Genomic DNA, 23,317 nt, shown 5'->3' with positions numbered 1-23,317 from the left:
CCTTTTTTTTTTTTTCCTACCTATACTTGGCTGATATACATATATTTTTTGGGGGGGATAATCTTTCTTTTAAGAGTATCTGTAAAGCACTTAGCACAGTGCCTGGCCTATATTAGATGCTCAATACATAGTGTCTCCTTTCATGCTCTTGGGATGAATCTCTGTCACTTCATAAAAAATGAAAGACATTATTTGCATTCCAAAAGATTCTCCAGTTTACAAAAGGGTTCAATACAGAGTCCTTTTAATAATAGACAAAGGTATTTAAAATAGGATTCCACTGTCACATTCCTTTAAGGGTATTCCTCACTGAGTCTGTGTCATCACTGGCACAGTGCTGATCCACCAACTCTTCCCTTCCTCCCGCCACTTCATGTCAATACAGCTACTCGTGCACCATTCGCAAAGTCCTTGGGATGGGATGGACTGAATTTTTTTAATGAAAACCTTCCCTTTATCTTCCCAGTGGAATTTTAAAATAAAAATGGTCTGCTGCAGAAAATACAGGATTGGAGGACCAAGTTTTCTCTTTTACTTCGCCTTAAAAATGGCCTCCCTTAACCAATTCTTCAGTTTTCCATGTGCCTACAATGGGGTGTTGACTCCTATTCCCTCTGCCTTCTAAAATAGGTTTAATTATTTCCACTATGTCCGCATTCTAAAATTTATCAGAAATTAAGTTGATGAGTTTATTATCACTATTAGTGATTTCTTAAATTGCCATTTTTTAAAAATTCTAACCATCTCATAAAATTCTTAAGCATCTTGAAGGTTTTAAATTTTGTCAGTTTCTTTTCCCAGTCCCTAGCGCTTTCAAGGTATCCAATTAAAAAGTAAATTAATGGAATTAACAATATGTATAGAATAGGTCACCGTTAAGGTCACCGTCTAATAATCTTCAAAAAGACCTGGGCAGGCAGAGCCCAATAATCTACTTATGTTTGCTTAAAGCAATTTGTTGGATCCTTAACACCTGTTGAGTTGAGCGTTGAGAAGCTATTTTGCTGGGCCTGTCTGAGCTACATTGCCCCAAGCTTTCTTTTGTCCTCTCTCCTTCTCTCCCTCTTTCTCTTTCTTCCTATCTTTTCTTTCCCTTTTCTTCCTTTTAAAATTTTATTGAAAGTCTTTTGGCTACCAGGCTCTGTGCTAAGCACCAGGATCTAATAGTGGGCAAAACAGACAAGGCCCCTACCCTCATGGAGCTTATAGTCTGGTGGCAGGGGAGGGGACAGGACAGGCATTAATTAAATCACATTCATTAATGGGTGTAAGATTACAAATTGTGGTAGGCACCATGAAGGACTATAGTGCAGTATGGGATCTGACTTAGTCTGGGGTTAGGAGACAGCTTCTCTGTATTGAGAGATGAAGAATGCATGGGTACTAAGGGAAGAGTGAGGGTTCCAGGCAGCAGAAACAGCATGTGCAAAGGCCCTGTGGTGCTAGGAATCATGGTACTCTGGAAAAACTGAAATCAGATAGAACAAAAGGCAGGGGGTAGAGGCTGCTTCTGGTGAAGTCGGCAGGGACAGAGACACATGCTTTGTAAATATTTTGGCTTTCAGCTTGAGAGCAATGGGAAGCCACTAAAGTGCTCTAAGGAAGAAATGGGGGGTGCAAGAACTGTGTTAGTGACTGATGCATCTTAATTTGTCTCTGCAGGAGCGATGCAGTCATATACATGGTCTCTTACATACACGGTGACAACGGCGGGGTCCCCAGCTGACAACTCCCAACAGCTGCCCTGTATGAGGAGTACTCATGTGCCTTCTTCCTCCGTCACACACAGGATACCAGTTTATCCCCACAGAGAGGAGCACGGGTAGGTGACTTTCCTGGGATGTTGCCTTCCTTTTAAATTTGATTTAAAACAGCAGGGTTACTTAGCAGTTGTTTTCTCAAAGAACAGGAAGAGTGCCACCCTTTGTTGAGTCCTCACATTGTGCTCAGCACCGCACCGAGCATAATTGTCTCAGGTCCCCACAACTACCAGGTGAGGTAGGTGCTAGTGACCCCCTAAGGTCATACAGCTGGTAAACGTGGGGCCCAGACTGAGCATCTGTCTGCCTCCAAAGCCTGTGTTCCTCCCCCTTCACTCCTTTACAGCCTCAGCTGAACACTCCCGTTCAGCAGTGCCCCTAGGTGGCTCTTTGTGCACTCTGTCACCTTATAAAGCCTCTTGGTAGGTCCGAGTCTTTTATGACTCAATTAGAGGAGGGCTTCCCCACCTGAGGGCTGGAGGTCCCTGGAGGGCAGCAGTTATTCATGGGGTTCAGGGAATCCCTGTGGGTTCCAGTGGTGCTTTGGACCTTGAATAAAGAAATCATTCGTTTTGCCTATATGTTTTCAAATCTATATAGTGATGTTGCTGTGATGAATAAACTACTAATCCATTTAAAAGTGTTACCTGAATCACAGTAGCTTTTTGCCATTATGCTTTGTCTTTATCAAAAGACACTAATCTAATAACATTTAAAGTGCAGTGATCTGAAAAACACTGATGATGTGAAAACTGGTCTGTACTCTCAAGAAGGTGAGACTGCTGTATGGGTGCAGTCAGCCTCCGAGCCAGGTTCCAACAGACCAGCCATGGAGGAGGAGGAGGACGTCCAAGTCCCTTTCACACAGTGGCCCAGCATAATGCAGCAAGGTGGCGACTCCGAGGGTGGGTGCAGGCCCAGCTATTGGTGTACTTTGAGTTATTTTCATAGGTTCAGGTGCTCCCGGCCAGTCAATAGGGCAGCCATTGTTTCCTCAGGGGGCCTCCCAGAGTATTTTTCCACACATTTAGAACAGACTTTGAAAATTGTTCCAGAGAGCTTTTTGATTCTGCAGGAATGGCAGAATAGACACCCACATGGTCATATGTCAGCAGCTTCGCTGTAAAGATGTTATTAAGAACAGTGATAGTAACATCCTATGTCTTCATAGAACTTTCTATTTTATAGAGTATCCTCACATATCTGACCCTTAGAATAACCATGTGCAGCACTTTTACAGATGAGAGAAACAAGGTTGCGGGTAGCCCAAGGTCCCACAGCTAGAAAGTGGTGCAGCCAGGCTTAGAACCTGGGTCTTTGACGCCTGGTTGACCATGCCATGGTGTTTCCCCCCAGGAGAGAGCTCACAGAAACATACCACATCTTTCCCCATCATGGGGAAACAGAGGCCTGAACAATACACAAACATACATCCCAAAGTAGTTTCTTCTTTTTTTCCTATTTGACTTCAGGCTACAATATGGGGCTTTTTAACACAGCAGGAGTAGAGGTTTCCATCACTAATTATGTTTTGCTCAGGACTGGCTTTCAGTCCCTGAGCACTCACTGGGTAGTAAGGGAGGTGTGCTAAGGGGAGAAGGAAAATCAACCTGGGAATTTAAACTTACCACAACAGAGCCACAGAGTGGAGATGGTAAGAATCAAAAAGAAGAAAAATGGAAAAAAAGAAAGAAAAGAAGAATAAAAAGAAAAAAAACAGATGAGGTTGATTTTTAAAGGTGTCAAACTGATTTGTTTTCCCCGCTATTACTCACAATATTCACTGTGCTTAATGTGTTTTAGATACACAGGAAGCTATAACTATGGGAGCTATGGCAACCAGCATCCTCCCCCGATGCAGAGCCAGTACCCGGCCCTCCCTCACGACACAGCCATCTCTGGACCACTCCACTATTCCCCTTACCACAGGAGCTCTGCACAGGTGAGTTGGTGGTCCTGCTTGCTTGCCCAGGCCTTGGTATGCTTGGTGCCATGTCTAGTCAATTTAACACAATTAGTAAGCACCTTCTGTATACTGTGTATGCAGCCTGTGTGTCACCAGGGAAAGGACGGTCTTTTCCTCAGTGCCATTTCTCCCCTCTGGTGGCTGGTGACAGTGAGTGCTCAACCAGCGTTCATGCTCCACTTTCTCTCACACACGTGGGTGCTGACCAGCTGTCTTTAGTTCCATCCTCTCTTTGACCTCTCTAATCCCAGGATCCAATCAGCTGCGATATCTGTTGCCCTTTCTCGGGCAGCTATCCTCAGATTGGGCCTTCTGTCTCCTTTCCCATCACCCTCCTCCCGGTGCAAACCCTCATGGAGTCTTGTCAGTACTGTTATCTCTGCATCAGTCCACCTGGTCTCTCGGTCTCCCATGTCTCCTCCCTTTCAGTCCAGCCCACATACATAACCTTACCAGAAGAATCTTCCTGAAATGGACCCTTTATCAGATTGTTCTCAGGCCACATATCTCCTTTGGCTCTTCACTGTCTAACAAACCAAATCAACCCTCTGTGGCCCGTGGTAAATGGAAATTGTGCTTGCACCTGTAATACCACTGTTGGGCACTCTATTTGTCTTAGATACTTTCCTGTGCACTGGCCCCAAAACAACTGGTCATCAATTCCATTCAATTCTGGATCCTCAATGTTCTGACCCCTACTGTCCTTGCCTTAGCTCAGGTCTTTATCTAACCTAGATGATGACAAAAGCCTTCCCATCGGTCTCCGTGTTGCTAAACTTGCCCCATCTCTGGTCCATCCCCTACACTGCAGCTGGAGGAATCTTTTGGAAAAAACCCAACTGGCCATAACACTCTCCCTCTTTCACATGTCATCGCTTTCAGAGTCAAGTTCAATTCCTTAGCATGTCTCTCAAGACTCATTACCATCTGGCCTTCGCCTGCCTTTCTGGCCTACTCCCGGCCCCCATCTTTGCTCCAGCCATGCCAACCCGTGTGCCAACCCCATGTCTTTGCGGAGATTGTTCCCTCAGGCTGGGATTCTCTTCGCCAACCTCTTCTGCTTATTGTTCAAGATAAGCATCTCACTGTCTTTGTGGCATTTCCTGATACTACCCCCTTCCTTCCTCCAGGACCTTATTAGGTGCCACTCCTCTGTACTCACATAGCACCCTGGGCTGTCCCCTATTGGTAACCCTGCTCATACCTTGTTATCATCACTGACTTTCCTGACTCCCACAGGGGACCTCAAAGCTCCTTGAAGGCCAAAATTAAGTTTAGTATCCTCAGGTCACAGGACATGGCACTTATCAAAAGAAGAGCTAACTTTTACTGAACACTACTCATGTGGCAGGCACTGTGCTGAGCACTTTACACAGCCTCATGGTAACCCTTGCAGAAAAGGAAGTGAGAGTAACTTGCCTGAGGATTTGAACCCAGGCAGTGTGACCCCGGCTGTCCAGCTCTCAAACACCACCCTTTGTCACCTCTCATATGTCAGCATTCACTAAGAGTGTATTGAACAGATGAGTAAACAGGAGGTGGGGTCAGCATAAGTGTGGTGTCCTGAGGACGCTGACTCCCTTCTCCAGGTATGGGAGCCACAGTAGGTTTGTGAGCCAGGGTGTGGCAAGATGAGAGCTATGCTTAAGAAAGAGAGCTCTCGCAGCACTCCTAGGATGAACCAGAGGCAGGGAGCTCTGCTATGAAGCACTTGCAGGAGTCTAGAATAGAGATGGCAGGACTTGAGCTAGGGTGGAGGCCGCAGTTACATCAGCTGTCAGCACACAGACTTGCCTCTGAGGGAGGGCATGGAGGAGAATGTATCCACAATACATGGGCACTCGGGGCAAACAGGCGTCTGTTTTGATTTCCATCTGCAGTACCAAGGGGAGCCCTGGTATAATCCCCAGATAAGCCAAGAAGTTGATTCCACTAAATCATCACCTGGGGCATTCATTATAGGTCTCCAACTGCGTCACACAGAGATGCCAGCTCCTGAGGTACTGCTTCTCTTGGGAGCAGAGTCTGTGCTCCTCACTATGATCCACTAAATGACTTAGAGCTGCTGCCATAGACTGGGTCACACTTAACACAGTCTAGGCAGCTCCTTCCTTCATTCATTCCTCAAATGATTGTTGGGTGCCTACTATGTGGCAAGCACTGCTCTAGCCTCTGAGAATACAGTGGAGAATGGGACAGAAGGTGCCTGCTCTTGGAGAGCTTACGCGCCAGTAGGAGACGCTAGTCTAAGCAACAGTGGTGAGATCAAGCTAAAATCCTGGGCCACAGCTCCCAACATTATCTTTCCTCACTCCCTCACCCCTCCTTATGATATTTCTGGAGCTGGTCTTTCTGGGGTGATATTTTTAAAGCCATTACCATAAAAAGAAGCCAACATCTCCTAAAGGCCCATGTGGTCCCTGGTGATCAAAGTTAGGTCTGCAGCATCTGCTCTGGAAACAAGAGTCCCCCACTGGAGCACTATCATTTAATAGCTAGTCTTAATCGAAAGGCTGAGCACTAAATGAAAGCCTACAGAGGAGCCCTCTGAATCCAGAGCAGGTGTGAGAGGTGATAGGGTCCTCGGCAGCCTCTTCACACCATGCCCTGTGGCTCTTAGACAAGGTCCTTTGACACCCCCTGAGCCCCACCACACACTCACACTCTGCACTTTATGGTTATGCCTTAGTCTCCATTTGTACAGTGCGGTGGGGAGAAGTTAATTGTATCACATCTCTCCCCAGGTTGACTGGTGAGGCCAGTGCTTCTCCTGGGGAAGCTACTGTCAAAGACAAAGAATCCTTTGCTTATGTTTTTTATTAGCATTTATGCATCAAGCACTGTTTTAGGCATTTTCAAATACACAGAATCACTTAATTCTCATAACAACCTTGGGAAGAAGGCATTTTTCTCCAGTTATTAAAGATGAGGAACCGGCTTCAGGTCATTTGCCCCAGGTCATGCATCCAGTAAGTGACAAAGCAGACTCAAATGCAAATTCGCCAACTCCCAACCCCAAGCCCTGGCACTGACAGCTACTCGGTGTGTGTTTGGGAGGGTGGGAGGTAAATTCAAGAGGTTACTGCAACTACTCTCAGCAAGTTTCAAGTTACCAAAGGGAAGAATCACACACCCAAGATACTTGATTTCTTTCCTTTCCTGGTATTTCAATTTAAGGTTGAGCATATAGGGGAAAATCCACTGCAGGGCTAATTAGTTTTAGCTTTCCAGAGCAGAGTTCAAGCTGTTCCAATCCTGAGTACTGAATATCACACTTCATTACATCAGACTCACTGGGGAAAAGATCAGTCTGAATTGAAGAAAAATCACAGTTGTAGAACATGGTTAAACAATGCAGTTGGTCATCAGCACAAGAGTAACTGAAACTAACTTCTGCAAATGAATGCCTGCCAGGTTTGCCCTAAAGAACTGATACAACACATCTGTGAGGTGCAGTAATCGCATGCATCCCAGCATTTATATGCTCAAAATAATTTGAAGTCATTTGTTTTCTGAAATAGAGTATGTGTGTGCCCTTGTTTATACTACTTATTTGCACAACACATGCTTTCTTCCTGGATAATACAAAGGTAATCCCTTAGCCCTGCTTGAATTCTCATGATTTCTGAATTAGTGAGTCCAGATGAATGGGGTTTCACATTGTAAGGTTTGAATTATTTCAGAAAAACACCGTTCTGGCAAATATGCTGCACTTGTTCACATCAAAGTAAGTGAACAAGGGATGGTGTCAGCTATCTCTTCCCAGGTTCCCCATTCTCATGCCCGACCAAAAAGAGAAAACAAACCAGACCAAATACACAGCTACAGAATATTTTTGAGCCTCATTCAACACACGTTTGTGGAACTTCTACCCTGTCAGCAGCCATGAATGTGAATTAGGCCCTTGAGCTCAAAAGCCATGTGATCAACCAGAAGCTATATGGCAAGAAATACACGTGGAGTGGACTAGAAAGCCGTTCTTTATTTTTCATTTGTATGGCCAAGGCCCAGCCTTGCCAGCCAAGCACACGGCTCTCACAGAATCTCCAGCAGCCCAGCCCAGCCCAGCCCAGGGCCCATGGGTCCTCCATCTCAGAGGCCCAGTGACTGCTACAAAGTTTGCTTAGGGTGCTCCACTTTGGGATAGCATCCTGGGCCAAAGGGAATAAAAATCAGTTAACCGTAGCAGTATAAGATCTCTGACTGCAGAGGTAGGCTTCCTAGGTTCAAATCCCAACTCTGCCTCTGATTAACTCTGTGTCTCAATTTCCTCAACTGAAAAATGGGGATAATTATAGTACCGATTTCCTAGGGTTGCTGTGAGGGTTAAGTGAGTTAATAAAGGTTAGAACAGGGCCTGGCTCATCGTTAACATTATTTGTGTATATTATTATTATATACACACCTTTGTAACACCACAGTTATTATATTTTGTGTAACTACAGAATTAATATCTGTCTCCTTTACTATATTAGCTCTATGAAGGCAGGGACCAGGTCCTTTTTTTGGCCATTATATTCCCAGGACCCAGAATAGACTTGGCCCTTAGTGGGTACTCAGCAAATACTTGTCAAGAAAATGAATGAATGAATGGATCCTTACTCTGGTACTAAGTTGCTGTGTGACCTCAAACAGATCATTTCCCCTCTCTTGACCTCAACTCCCTCATCTTTAAAATGAGAGGTAGGACCAAACAGTCAGTCACTAAGGCTCTTCCTATCATTAATGGACCACGATCCCATGACTGGAAGAAGAAGAATATTAATATTAGCTAACACATTTTGAAAACTTAGTATGTGGGAGTTCTGTTGCACAGGTATTAACTCAATTCTGACCCTAAAAGCTCAGCAGATGTGGACTGTCTGGCAAAGATTTTGGGGAGCGACATCCTCTTCCAGAAGAGGGTAAGAGGAAGCCTGCCTGGGGGCGGGCCGCCTGGCAGCACTTGGGTGCTGTGAGAGCCGCCTTTCATAGGAAAACAGTTTGTGCTCCTGACTGGGCCACCTTTCACCCCTTGCTCAAGTAGCAGCCCATTTGGTGAGGGTCAGGGATAAAGGGCTCATTCTTCCCTCTCCATGTGCAGGAAAGTCAGCCCTTGGTGTGGGGAGTTGTTTCTCAAAATAGAACTTCCTAATATGGCTCCAAAGAGGCCCAGAGTCAATCACAGCTGAGACAGACTTACACCATGCCCATTTGATGGAATCTCTGACTACTTATGCATACACACACACACACACATGTGCCCACAAGCACCCCTCGCACACCTCTCTCAAAGGGTGGGAATCGGTGACATCTCCATTTTAACACCAGTAGCAATAGCGTGTGATTTGACGCTATTGAAAATGGTAACTTCCTGTTATGGGCCTTCAACAAAAAGCGCCTTTATTCTGGGCAGAGCTCTCTGGACCCCAGGGTTTGTGCCCAGCATGCTTAAGGACCCTGCATGAAACCGGATGTAAAGTGTGAAAGGTGAGGCGGGTGCCACGGGCCAGCCTCGGCTGCTCCCGCCAGACTAAATAGAAGCTTCATTGGTGGCGTTAATCACCAGGCTGAGGCAGTGGGCACTTCAGCCTCTCATCTTTCAATGGCCTCTTCACCACGGGGAAAACGAGTCACTGACTCATTTGCAATTAGCTGACCTAACGGGACAGAATTTTCCATGCCGGATTCTGTGGTAACAGAATTTTATTGTCACTTTGGAGATATTTTGAGCCCGTCTCATTTCCAGGCAATTACTCTTTTGAGTCTATGACACAACCCCTGGGCACAGCTGCATCTAGGGTCCTTGATTAGGCACAAAAGCCACACTCTCTTGGGTTCTGTGGGAAGGAGGCTCCAAGTCCACACTGTGACATTTTACCTACACAAGCCAAGGCAAGTGAAGACTCTGACAGAACCAGCAAGTTGAGGCCTGGTCAGAATTGCAAGACCCTGTGGTCTGTAGGAGAAGAGGGAGCTTAAAGGAAGAGTGACAGAGAGATTAAAGTTTAATAGGCTACATTCCAAAAAAGGAGTGTTTTCCTCTCCTGTGTAATTCAGTTGTGGTAGGTGCCTCGTTTGGGCCAGTCAGATTGACGTGGGGAAAAAGCGCTACCCCAGGACTGGGATTTTATGCCAGCTATTACACAAGCTTTCAATCTGACTTTGGGCAGGACGCTTCTCCTCATGCGTCCTAGTTTTCTCATCTTTACAACACGGGGTTGGATTATATGATCTCTAAGGTTCTTTCTAGTGGTAACATCCTAGTGTTCATTCACCAAATAGTTACTTAGCACCTGTTAGGTGTAAGGCATCATTCCAGATGTTGAGATTATGGTGGTGAACATGACAGAGTCCTTCCAGGAGCTTATGAATATAAGCCAGTGGAAAGAGACAGCTACCAAGCAGGATGGTAAGATCCTGACCTGAGAGGCAGAGGGTGGAGCATATAGTTTCTTGAGATAAGATGGCCAGAAAAGTCTCTCTGAGGAGGTAACTCTCTGAGCTGAGATCTAAAGAATGATAAACAGGCAGGCATGCAAGGAGCTTGGGGGTAGGGGTGGTAAAGAAGTGTTCTAGACAGAAGGAAACAGGTTGGACAAAATTCCCTGAGATGGGAACCAGCTTGGCATGCCATAGAACCAGAGAGGAGGCCTCTGTGCCAGGGAGAGCACCATGAGGTAAAGCGTCTTGCATTTGGGGAGCTTACTTGCATTCGGGGAGCTTACTTGAGAGAATATTAGGAGGGGGACACAACTTTTTGGAAAAAATTAAGGACTATTTTGTAATAATATTTCTCAATATTACCTGTTTCATACCTGGGATATTGTTTTCTTGGGCAGGGCCCAATCTTACTGTGGTCTCTTTGGGATTTAGAGTGGGTCCTAGGCTGGGATCCCACTGCTGGGGGTCCACCATGGCTGCCATACAAACAGCATCCTGGAGATTCCCATAATGGGTACATGGGTATACTTAAGTGTTTCTGATCTGATTTGGGATTATGAAAGCTTTGGTATGCTCTCTATAGTCTCCTTGGCAACAGCCCTTGGTGCCTTCTCCTTTGAGTGCCAGACACCACCTACACCCTTCTCCCTCTTTCCTACCTGTTCTTTTGGCTGTGAAGTGGCTGCACTTTGCTATGTAAGGCATGCTGTCCTATACAGAATAAAACCTCACTACTGGAAGTTGGAGCCCTCTTTCTTGGCCTACAAATAGCTGATTCTTTTCACATGCTTCGGGCCTAACCTCCTTCCCCTGCTCCCCTCATGCTCTTACTCAGAGGCAGAACGGCTCCCTTTGGCCCTCTCAACTACAGGGAGCCGCCATTGTTGTCATAACCCCTTCTTCCGGCTGTCTAGGCTTCAGCCTGTCTGTCTCCCTCACAGGAGGCAGCCTCCTACCTAATCCCTCGGGGCTCCACTCTCCAACTGTCAGGGAAGACAGACGGGGAGCAGAAGAATTTATACATTCACACACACTCTCTCCCTACTCGCTGCCCTTGCCATCCCTGTTGACTGGCTCCTGTCCTTGTTGGGGTGGCCTTTAGCACAGCAAGGAAATTTTTGTGTTGACTGGCCTGCAAACTGGGAGTTCTCAAAGGGAGCCCAGAGCTCCTCCCCCTCCTCCCCTCTGATTGAACTAAAAGGGGCTTATTTGCATAGCTGTCTTGGAAACTGAAAAGAATGTAAAAGCAGCAGCACTTTGGAGGCACTTCTCTTAGTCCTAATTCTTTCTAGAACTGCTTCCCCTCCTCTTGTAGCTACTAACACCTGTTCTTCTGACCAGCACAAAAGCTCCCCACCCCTCCCCTCTCAATTGGCTTATCTTGACTTCTTCCTTCACATTCACACCAAGCCCAATAATTTACCATTTCCTGCTTGTGTATCTTCCAGGACTTAGTGAATGTGAACCAAAAAGAGAGATGTTCTCTAAATGATAGGCACTAATAATAACCTTTGAAGCTGTTGACTTGCTTCCTCTTCAAAAGCCTGCTTTTAGGCTGCAGTTCATAATTGAATTCAACTGTAAAATGCTATTTTTAATAATGTCATTGTGTTTTACTCTGCAGTATTATTCTCTTGGGTCGATGGAGATGGAGTAGGACCTATCACATCTCCAAAACTAATGATAAAAGTCACAGCCATCCATCCATCCATCCATATCTATCTGGACATGCTGTTAGTTGTGTACATACACAGATACTCTCTCTCTCTTTCTCTCTCTCTCTCTCTCTCTCTGTCTCCCTCTCTCCCTCTCTCCGTCTCTCCCTCTCTCCCTCCCTCCCTCCCTATCTCTCTATCTCTCTATCTCTCTCTCTCCTGTATCCCCAGTGGCACTATTCCTTCTTTTGGGTTTAACTTCCCAAGGCATTCCAGATTAAGAGCATGAAATCAGTATTATTGGTTGAGTGAACACCAGCCCAACTCTGGCTATGAAATCCTTTGCATTTCTCCTGTTGGATACTTCCTAGACCAAGGTTCAATCTTTCAGAAGTTCATTTGTTCCTTCCCATCAACTTTCATTAACAGCATCTTAAAAAATTTAACTTAAACTGTGAACATGACTGATATTTTGTATATGCAACTTCAAGCTAATTTTAACTTTGTGGAATTTCTTTCCCCTCAACAAGTACCCTTTTAATAGCCCCACTTCCCGGATGGAACCTTGTTTGATGAGCAGTACTCCCAGACTGCATCCTACCCCAGTCACCCCTCGATGGCCAGAGGTGCCCACAGCCAACACGTGCTACACAAGCCCGTCTGTGCATTCCACGAGGTACGGAAACTCTAGTGACATGTACACGCCCCTGACCACGCGCAGGAATTCTGAGTATGAGCACATGCAACACTTTCCTGGCTTTGCTTACATCAACGGAGAGGCCTCCACAGGATGGGCTAAATGACTGCTATCATAGGAATCCATATTTAATATTAATAATAATTATTAATAATAATAATAATAAACCCAACACCCACCCCCAGAAGACTTTATCTCTGTACATCATAACTCATGGACTATTCCTAGGTGTCCATTTTCCTAATAAGCGTGAGGCTGGGATTCAGTATGGGATAAATAAACTTTAGTTCAGAAACAGGACTCACTACAAGTCAGTGAGATTGGCTTCCTGTAGCCAAGCCAGACCTGTTTCTATAGAGCACTATCTCGGCAGGCCAATCTGTGCCTTTTCCCTTTGTTCCATGACTTTGCTTTGTGTTGGCAACCACTCCCAGTAAGCTACTTATTTTCCTGTTGACAAAAGCTCTTTAGTCTTGAAGGATGGATACTGGAGACGGATCTGGTTTGTGTTCTTGGATGGGCACATAATTTACCAAGAGCATTCACCTTTGCATCTGTCTGTCATCTTACTGTACAATGAACAGCCCTCAGATATGTTCTACGCATCCCTTCTTCCTGGTGGTGTCATCACTGCTTCCTGGAGCACCAGGGCTAAATGGAGGTTTCTGGAAACTCTAGATTCCCTGTTACATTCATGTCTGTCACAGTATCTGCATTGTCTTGGAATGTAAGCACTGTCTAGAGGGAAGGAAGAGGCTTGTTCTGTATGCCTTAAGTTGATTGAGGTTTGTAGGGGACTGGTTCTTCTACATACAAGTATTTGTCCTAAGTTTGCACAATAGCTAGTGTCAGCAAAAGGCAGGAGAGGGGTTTTTAAAGTTCTGTGAGAATGTGGATTTATGGCATTGAGTACCACACTCAGCTCTGCTGTATTAACTTGGCAAAACTGGATGGACCAAACATTAACTTACCAACAAGTGAAAATGACTTTTACAGTTCCTTCATAAGACTATAATAATTTCCGACACTTTGATAGAAAAAGAAATTCAAAGCTGTGCCTTTGAGCCTATACTATACTGTGTATGTGTGGAAATAAAAATGTATTGTACTTTTGGAAAATTTTTTCGTAGCATTTTTCTGTCAGATTTGTAGCAATTTGTGAGGTTTGTTAGAAATTAACATAGGTTTTCTTTCTGTATTATAAAAAGCACCAAGCAATTATGGTGGACCTATTACCCTATGGGTAAGAAATAAATGGAAATATGACATCGGATGTTTTAGCAGTTGTTCTGTAAATAAAATGTTTGATCACACCATTCAGTGTGATAATCATGTCTACAGCTAAAATGGAAATAGTTTTATCTGTACAGTTGTGCAAGATATGGTTTCACACTCAAATAAAAAGTATTGAAATGACCTGCTTTCTTCATTTTCATTTTGTATTTGATATGACCTCTGTGTGTGTGTGTGTAATATATATAACACTCTGAATACTTACAGTGTAAGTAGACAAAACAAAACTAAGTGGTCTTGTATGGTTGTGTTTCTCCAGTTCCCCATCATCTTGTCATAGCCCAATCATTAAAATTTGGATAGGACACACATGCAGTCCTTAAATGATGATTTAGTACCTATAGCCTAATTGAGGTTTGTAGAGGATCAGTTCCACATGCAAAGATTTGTCTTAAGATTGCATGATGGCTGGCATCAGCAAACGGCAGGAGCCTTTCAGCTATTACAGGGAATAGTCTTCTTCAGTACCAGCACCATTAAGAGGTCCCCTGGTACTTAGTTCATTATGTTTTAATGATCACTGGGTGTAAAGATATTTCAAGTGCAGTGCTTTAAATGCTAATAAACTCCTGAAACAGAACAGTAACATAATTGAATAGTTAATAAGGATCAACAAATTCTTCTCCAGCACTGCATTTTGATTCTACACTGAGGAGTGAGGATATAGAGGCAAAATGAACAAGTGTTTTGCCCAAACATTAAGAGCCTACGATCTATGAGAAATTCAGGGCCACAGATTTCCAGAAATGGCAGTAGTGACTATTTTAACTAAAAGGATTAGAATTTGACAACTCAATTTGCATTTTGAAAGATGGATCTGAACCTGCGAACCCCAGGCCGCCGAAGCAGAGCGCACGGACTTAACCACTATGCCATCGGGACAGCCCTTAAAAGATTTAGTTTTAAAGCCAAGCTCTTACTTGCTATTACATAACCTATTTATACCTAAAAATGATTTTAAGATTAAAATTGTATATTTTATATAGCATCTCCCTAAAAAAATTTAGCTATGCTGTTCTACCAAAAGAGAGTACTAAATGTTGGGTTTCACTCTCTGAAGGTAAATTAATTTGATCTTTTGGCCACAATCTGATAGTTGGCTTTATATGAGGAAAGTAAGGGAAGAGGAAGAATAAAATTTCAAATTTAGTTAGTGTATAAAATAAATTTGAGGATAACCAGACCTGTCGCTCTCTTACAGTTCAAAGCTAGTGCTCCATATATGAAAGGGTGTAGGAAGTCTGATTTTTGACTTACTAAGCACAAATAATAAAGCAATTGCCAAGTTCTCTAGCCAGGTAGCAGCAGCACGAAATAACACCCATGTGCAAGTAACAGCCAAGCTCATTAAATGCACAAATAGTCAGAATCAACAAGGGCCTGAGTCCCAGAGAATAGAGTGGTCACTCCAAGAACTTTGCAGAGAAGAGAATGTGTGCCTCCTTCTCACAGCACAGCCAAGAACTGGGAGTCGTCAGTGCCATAGGACGAAGGCAGCTTTAGATGAGGGCAAGTGATCACTGGGCATTCTCTCCAGAGCACAAGGTACCCATCTGAGCTGAGAGTACTGCCTATGTTCCCAATTGTTCTAAACCTTCAACTTCAGAACTGAGAAGGATCTGATTAGGAAAAGACAACAGATGCTGTGAACTCATGACTCAAATGCACGTTCTCTCTCTGATGGTTCCTAGCCAGTCACCAGAATGGGAATGGGCAAGGTTGGCAGCTGGGAGTGGGGCCAGTCACTTGTCAGAGGAAGAACAGAGGAGTCTTGGCAATAAAGGGACACTCCCCTCTTTAGGACTCTTTCTGAAAAGGACTCTGCCAGCTTGAAACTGGCTGAAGTCATGAACAGCAGCCAGGATGGCTCACCCACGTCGCAGGCCTGTGGCGTCCTAGGCATCCATCCTGCTGTGTCCTTTTGTCAGGCCTCTATATCCCAGGTCTGGAAAAAAAGGGAATCTGTGGCCCCTCTGAGACTGCAACCCCATCACAGACCAATCAAAAATGTTTGCCACTGAGTAAGCCCAACTTAAATGGGGAGAGGGACTGAAATCATAGAAAGAGAACTGAAAGCGAGCCTTGGCTTCACCACCATGTGACCTTAGAGGGGTCACCTCCCCATTCTGGACCCCAAGCAGGCATGTTGTATGACTATGACATCCCAAATTATAGTCTGTGTGCTGATGGACCAGGGCCGGCAGATCTGGGTGAGGAAGGTGGACAGCTCAGGGAAAACAAAGAACGGACTGGCAGCTGGGCAGTGATTCAGGGTGGCAGCCACAAGAGAGAAGGCGACGGCTCCACCAGCTGGTGTTAAAAAGCAGCCTGAGGTTCATGCCATGAGCTCAGCCCACATACCTGCACCACCATCACCAAGCAACGTTCCACCCTCTTCCTCATACCCAACCCCACCCTCCCTTCCACTGTCTGGATAGTCGTCTTCTGTTTCCAGATTTGTCCTCAATATTTGCTCTAAAGTGACATAAATCAAAATGTCTGAAGGGAATCTGGAGAAGGAAAGAGCAAAAACAAACAGGCTATTTGTCCCAACTTTCTTGTACCTCTTAAAGGCAAAACCACAAGATATTTAAAAAATTAAATCCTGGGAAGGGGAGAGTATAAATACTCCTTTTATTAGTGGGGAAAGGGTGTGGGGAGGGGTTGCTGTGGGTGAAGAGTCTGAAGTATGCAAATCATTATCACTGGAAGCTCAGAAAGAAAAAGATGGATATACTTATTGGCTTCAAACTGAGGTAGAACTGAGATTCCATCTTGGTTCCACCAAAGATGTTCGAGAAGGGACATTCTTGCTCTAAGTAGGATTGGAATTCAGTGGTTCTCAATCCTGGCTGCCCATTAGAATTACCCTAATGGGGTAATTTTTTAAAAATACTGATGTATAGGTCCCTTTCACAGTAAATAATTGACCTGGAATGTGACTGGGGCATCAGTTTTTTAAGCTCCCCAGGTGATTCTAATATGCAGTCGAAGTTGAGAAAAATGACCCCTTCCACCCTGGAGTTCTAAGATCAGGGACTGCTATTCCCTGAATATGGCCCCCTAGTTTCCTTTTTACAGTGTTCCAGTCTGTCCAGAGTAGCGAAGAGTGGCACTCCCCAATAATCTACACTGGTTACAGTTTCTCTGCAGCTGACAAACCTTTCCCTAACTGCACTGTTTTGTTTGCCCTTCAGCCCAGCCCACCTCCCTACCACTTTGCCGCCTGCCCTCCTAACCTGGACCTTCTCTGCTTCAGTTCCTTGGCAGCCTCCCAGGCTAAGCCAGCTTGGACACGGCCCTTGTGGCTTCCTCTTCTTCCGAGGTCAGAACCTTTTGTGCTTCATCAGCCTCCTCCCTGAAGCTCTTCCCCCATTCCTCCTCCTGCACCTCAACACCCACCCCCAGCCTTCTCACCCCCATATTTTGCTGCTACTGGTGTAGGTGGGACGGAAGACGTGGGCCCCAAGAGTTGAGAAAAGAGCTGTTGCTAGGAAAGGAGTGTGGGTGAAGAGAGATGGTGGGCCAGAGAAATAGGGCTCCCCAGTTTTATTCCTCCCTTTGAAATCAAAAATGCCTCAAGAGCTAAAACCAGCTGTTTAAGAACTATTATGAAAAATAATGAGGTCTGGCCATGACAGCAGGGGTGAGAGAATCAGAATCAGCTGCAGTGCTGATACTTGGTATTTATAACAGTCTCCTGTTAAAAGGGAGAAGCTGCTCAGAGAAGTTTAGAAGAGTGAATTCTCAAGGAACTGCCAAACTGTGCCCCCACCAGAGATGGCATCAAAAATGCCCTGGCCCGTGCTACACCTCTCAGAAATAGAAACAGTCAAGGCAGAAGGACAATCTTTAAGTGAGGAGCCTGCGACACGCTTTCCTCACCCCACACTGAGGGATATGTGGCACATTTCTGAATCGGATCTGCCTTAATCTACAGAGGTTCCCATTTCTTGGGGTCTGCTATATGCCAGGCACATCAGAGGCATCGTCTCCACTCTCACAACCTCCTTGCAATGTCAGCGGTATAATCATTTCTGTTTATAGGTGAAGAAAGGGAGGCTCTGAGCAGTTTAGTGCCTTGCCCAAAGTCACAAGCAGTAAGTGGCAGAGCTGGGATTTGAAACAAAATTGCCCTACTCCGGAGTCTGTGCTCTTTTTACTATAAAACTGCCTTCTTCTTCCTTCCTACTTTTGTTTCCACCCCACCCCACCCCCATTCCTCTCTCCTAAGCGGCTTTGCAATTTTTAAATCAACCTTGACCGTGGTAAAAGAACCTACTGGGGTTGAAGAGAGTTTCAGAAGTTCTGGGAAATTTCTGTGTGCGCTAAATGAAGGCAGTTTCTAAGCTGGGCACCAGATCTTCCCCCACACCCGAGGTGGCATTCCATTCACTGTAAGTTAACAGCAGACTAGCCTTCCCTCTATCATTTCCCAGGGTACGTACAAACCAATATATTATCAACGACCAAGATTTGGTCCTTCTATAGAGAAACAGGAACAAAAGAAAATCAATAATAATGTAAAAAAAAAAAAAATACCAGGTCACAGGAGGATTTTTATTACCAGGTCGAAAAAAGGCTCTGCAGGGGAGGTGCAATGAGCCAAGTATTCACTAGAATGAAGTCATTTGAGGCGGGTGGGGGGGGAGACTGGCTCCCTCTTGCTGTTCGGGTCACTACCCTTTGACAGCAGTGGCCTCTGACCTCAACAACCTTACAATTCTGTTTTGACTGACCCTGAAACCCATGAAATTCAGATGTAGGCACTGCCCAAAAGTTGAGATAAAGCTGACTAATATGGGAAAAGCTCCCGGTATGTGCCCCCAGCTGAAAGGAGCTGGCAGTTCTTTGGCGGTAGATGCAATTTATTCTGTCCTCCTCTTTTCAGGGAAATGCTAATCCTTCATAGGCAACTCAAGGGTAGGCTAAAATGTGTTGATGATGAATGACAATAATCCTTTGTCCACTGCCACCTCCTCCTAGGGTTGAACCTTAAGAGTTTAATCAAATGTTGGTAAGTAAATTAATGCTTTACTGCATAAAGAGTTAAGAAGGAAGTGGTGGGAAGAAGGGTTGTGGGAATATATTTCCTCTGACATGTGAATCTCAAAAGCTTAATTGCAAAGATATTGATATGGGGTGTGTGTGTGTGTGTGTTGAGGGTTTTAGATTCCTTATTTACACACACATATATATGACAGTCACTATCCCCAAACTATCTTATGTCAAAGCATGTCAAAGACATTAACTTCAATGTTTAAAGACCAAAGCAGTGTGTTGGAATTACTTTTCTGTTGTTAAAAACAGCATCAGCAACAACAAAACTCATGCATTTGTGCATCAATAGGAATAACATGACCTTAATCCCCAAATGTTCACATTATTGTGAGGGAGGTTGCATTTTTCATTCCAGTTCAGCTAACATTTGAGTGGCTATTCTATGCCAGGTCTGCTGTGCTGACCACTTTGACAGCCATCTCTTTTAACCCTTACAAGATCCTACAAAGTAGTTATTATTATGCTCATTACAGTTGAGAAAAATCATTGCTCAAAGAAGGCAAGTGACTTATCCCTGAATACCCAGAGACTGAGTTAAAATTCAAACTAGAGTCTTTTGGCTTTCAAGTTTTCCTGTTAGATACCAAAAAATTGGTTGCCAGAAGGGTTTTAAGGAATTTGACAAATGATCAGCTTCTGAGACTCACACAGTGAGTTGGGACTAAAAACCAGGTTTTCCAATTCCAAGTCCAGGTTCTTTCGCCACATTACAGCATTGCCACCCAAAGCGCTGGGTTTTCCCAAGAGGTGTTTGGATGGGATTCCAAGCCAGCGAGATGCAAATAGGTCTGACCCACATTCCAGCTCTTGGATAAATAAAAACTCCTAAACGGCAGAGCCCATTTTGTGTGCTTAATTTGAAAGTCCCACTGTGGATAGTCAATCAGTATTAAACAACTATAGGTACATTTGCCAAGCACTAATAGCATAGGCTCAATTTTAGCAATTAGAATACTGGGAATATTACTGAGGAAACTCATAAAGATGCTGAAAAGTTTGGATCAAGTAGTCATAAATTTTTAAGAGTTTTTAAAAAAAACTTTGAAGTCGTCTAGTCCAACTCTAATTTTATAAATGAGATCCTGAGAAATTAAAATAATGTGCACAGGGATCTGACACCAGTCAGCAACAGACTCTCCTGTCCCCCAGTTCTGTTTTACTTTATGTCGTATGGCATTGTGAGATAATGTTTTCAAGAATGTAACATGTTGTAAGCCAAAGTTGGATTGGCTGGTTATCAAGTCATCATTGATTATGAAATGTCTCTCAGATTTAACTTTCCTTATCCCACTGACCAACTGGGCTCTAAGAAATCTCCATTGCTGCCTTTCAAGTTCAATGAAGTTGGTATCATTTCTCAAGAGGCGTCTCATTAATTTTGACCTCCTGAACTTTTCTCATGACATTTCCCCCAATCTGCTAGCCCTCTAAGCTTTCTCTACTATTCTCTATAGTTCACCTCCTCCAAGAAGGCTTCTCTGATTACTCTTCTTCCCACCAATGTTTATTATCTTCCTTTGATTTGCATAATACTTATGTTCAATTTGTTTCTTCCTATTGGTAGAAAAAATTTGCTTATTGCCTGGATGTTTCTTATATCCCCAAAGGACAGGATCAATTGTTTCTACTTGTTTTTATTTTTTATGGTGCCTAAGACAATGCTGTGCTCCAATGAGCTCAAAATATTTGTTAAAGGAACAAACCATGTCAATTAACTTTGCTCCAAAAGAGAGACTTCATTATTGGTAGAAAATGAAATTAAAATAACTTATTTTGCTAGGTTATTCTAATTTATCAAAGACTAACTAATGAGTCACATGCACATGAGTTTGGAAGTCTATCAAAAATTAGTTCAGTGGTTAATACTCTATCAACATATTGGTCCAGTGGTTCTCAACCCTGGCTGCTCATTCAAATCAACTGAGAAGCTTTTAAAACTACCACTTCCCAGGCGTCACCACAGATCAACTGAAACAGAATCTTTGCAGGTATGCCCAAGCATGATTTGCAATATGATTTGCAATATCATATTTATATTTGATTTGCACAACCTGACTCTTATTAATAGATTTTTCTAAAGAATGAGCATATTCAAATACGGTTTTGTTGTTGTTCTTAGAATCAAAAAATTTTAGAACTGAGAGAGAGCTAAGAAAATATCTGGATCAATTTCTTTATTTTATGGCTGAGGACACTGTGGCTTAAGAGAGATTGAGAGAGTAGCCTTACCCAGTGGTGTGGTGCTTGTTGAGTGGTACTATATTGAGTTAGTGGAATTCTCTGAACTCCAATTCTGGAGCTGTAGCAACTAGACCAAGCTGTTTAGTTTTTAAATTTCTGCTTTCTTCTAAAGAAAATGTATAAAAATTATTGCATGTGAAAAATTCAGATTTTAAAAGCACCAGGTGCTCCTTAAAGACCTTCAGTTTGGCACGTTCCAACTAACCCACTGCCATGGCAGAGGAAATGCCACAGCAGGATATATCAAAGTCCAAAATAAATGACTAGTTTCTATTTGCAGGCTTTTTCATTGGCCCTGACCTATAAGTCCATAACACTTTATGCTATCAGAGCCCAGAGCACTTCTGGTCCTTAACTATACCACTTAGTAGCCGACTTATTACATATGAGCAAGCTAATCAGCACCCTGAACTTCCCTTTTCTCTATAAAAAGGAAGATAGTGCCTGTCCTATTGACCTTGCATTTTTCAGCTATTATAAGGATTAAATCAGATCATCTATGTAGAGATACTCTGAGAATAGTAAAGCACTATCCATACATATATATGTGTAGTATTATTATATTACTATCTCTCAGAGCAATGACTTGTGAATAAATATTTGTTGCTTTGATTACTCAGGCTCTAAATCCTAATTCCCTGGTACCATGCCACCCAAGAATCAACAGGAACCGGAGTTAGTGCTGGACTAGAAACCCTAGTCACTGAAAGCATCACACAACTAAATATTCAGAGAGGTAAAGTGATGTAGTAACCCAGGATTCAGCTAGTCTAGGCTCTAGTCCCAGAATCTGCTTTTTAACTACTGACTTTGGACAAGTCACTTAATTTTTCTGGGACCAGAGTCTCGTCAGTGGTCAAAGGATGACTTGAATTAGAGTCAAAGATCCTTTTGATTTATAAAATCAGAATATTAGCACTTAATTAAAATTACTCAAGTGCAATTTCCCAAGCCATTAATTCATGTGGTTTCACATTTTTTAAATCTCTTTTTAGAAGTACAGGGTTGAAGCCTAAAATCATAAGCCTATTTCTGGTAAACAGACATTTCAAACACATGTGTAAGACCTTCTTTAAAAGAAACATCTCTGCTCAGATACTTTATGCTTGTTAGTATCCTATCCAGGAGCCCTTGCTCCAAAAATAAACATATGGTTACCCCAAAAGCACATAATACAGTACTGGACACAGAGTAGGCACCCAAATACTGTTACATTACATCCCTCAGTTTGAGTCCCAGTTGGTATTACTCAACTCATCTGAGCCTGTTTTCTTATCTATAAATAGGAACAATACCTTCCTCAATGATCAACTGAGATGGCGTACATTAAAATGTTTTGTAAACTGTTAAAAACAATTGCAAAATATTTCTATTACCTAAGGTATGTAAGTTACTATACCATGACCTTTCTAAGAGGTGTGCTTTTTCAAGAGATAGATTAAAATCTTCTGACTTACTTTATTATGGACACAGCACCTACCCCAATGCCTGGCTCAACAAATGTACTCAATAACTGTTTGCTGCATGAAAAGCATAATCCATAGAAAGACCAAAAGCTCTATGAGCTCAGATTCCCTATTTGTTTTTATCTCCAAATTCCCAGAGCCTAGCACAAAACCTGACACATACAAGAAACTCAGTCATTATTAGATGAATAAATTTTTGCCCCCTCTAGTTCCTCTTCAGCACAGTTCAAGAGGGAAAGGTTGTTGGGGGAGGCATTAAAGATGATTTCTGGTACAGGTTGCTTGGAATGGAAAACTGGAAATTACTTGGAGAATTTATCCACACTCTAAAAGATAGCTTGGGAGAGCAGAAAGAGCATAGGCTCCGAGTTCAAATTCAGTTTCCAAATTCTGCCATCTTGATAAATAAATCTATTAACCTCTCCAAGACTCAGTTTCCTCTTCTTAAAATGAGACTAGCATCTCCCTCATAGAGTTAAGCACTAGAATGGAAGCTCCATAAGGGCAGGGACTTTATTTTGGGCTCACTGTGTCTACACTGAACAGTACTGAACTGTACTGAACAGTGCCTGGCACGGCATAGGTTTTCAAATATTTGTTGACTGAATTTGTGAGAAATCGACTGAGATAACACAGGTAAAGTATGTAATAGAATGCCTGCACGTAGCAAACACTTAGCAAATGTGAGCCTCTGTCATCCCGATCACCATCATCACTACTATTACTAGTATATCAGTATTATTACATTACTGGCG

At 43.4% G+C, this 23,317-nt stretch overlaps 1 protein-coding gene and 1 long non-coding RNA gene across 4 annotated transcripts in view; one reads left to right on the top strand and one right to left on the bottom strand.

Annotated features, from left to right (window-relative positions):
* Positions 1–12,614, top strand: part of RFX4 (regulatory factor X4) — a 139,754-nt gene extending 127,140 nt beyond the window's left edge. For all 3 annotated transcript variants that reach the window (XM_087448997.1, XM_087448996.1, XM_004418063.3), the window contains 3 exons: positions 1,663–1,822; positions 3,564–3,702; positions 12,335–12,614. In XM_087448997.1, coding sequence (XP_087305123.1) covers positions 1,663–1,822; positions 3,564–3,702; positions 12,335–12,607 — 572 coding nt within the window. In that variant the 3' untranslated portion in view covers positions 12,608–12,614. The remainder of the gene's footprint in view (positions 1–1,662; positions 1,823–3,563; positions 3,703–12,334) is intronic.
* Positions 1–23,317, bottom strand: part of LOC147913739 (uncharacterized) — a 103,541-nt gene that overhangs the window by 78,999 nt on the left and 1,225 nt on the right. The gene's annotated exons all lie outside the window — the stretch shown is intronic.

This window comes from Ceratotherium simum, chromosome 25 (genome assembly GCF_057802395.1).
Source record: "Ceratotherium simum simum isolate JZ-2026a chromosome 25, ASM5780239v1, whole genome shotgun sequence".
Lineage (NCBI taxonomy): Eukaryota > Metazoa > Chordata > Mammalia > Perissodactyla > Rhinocerotidae > Ceratotherium > Ceratotherium simum.
This window is presented reverse-complemented; position numbering and strand designations above follow the sequence as displayed.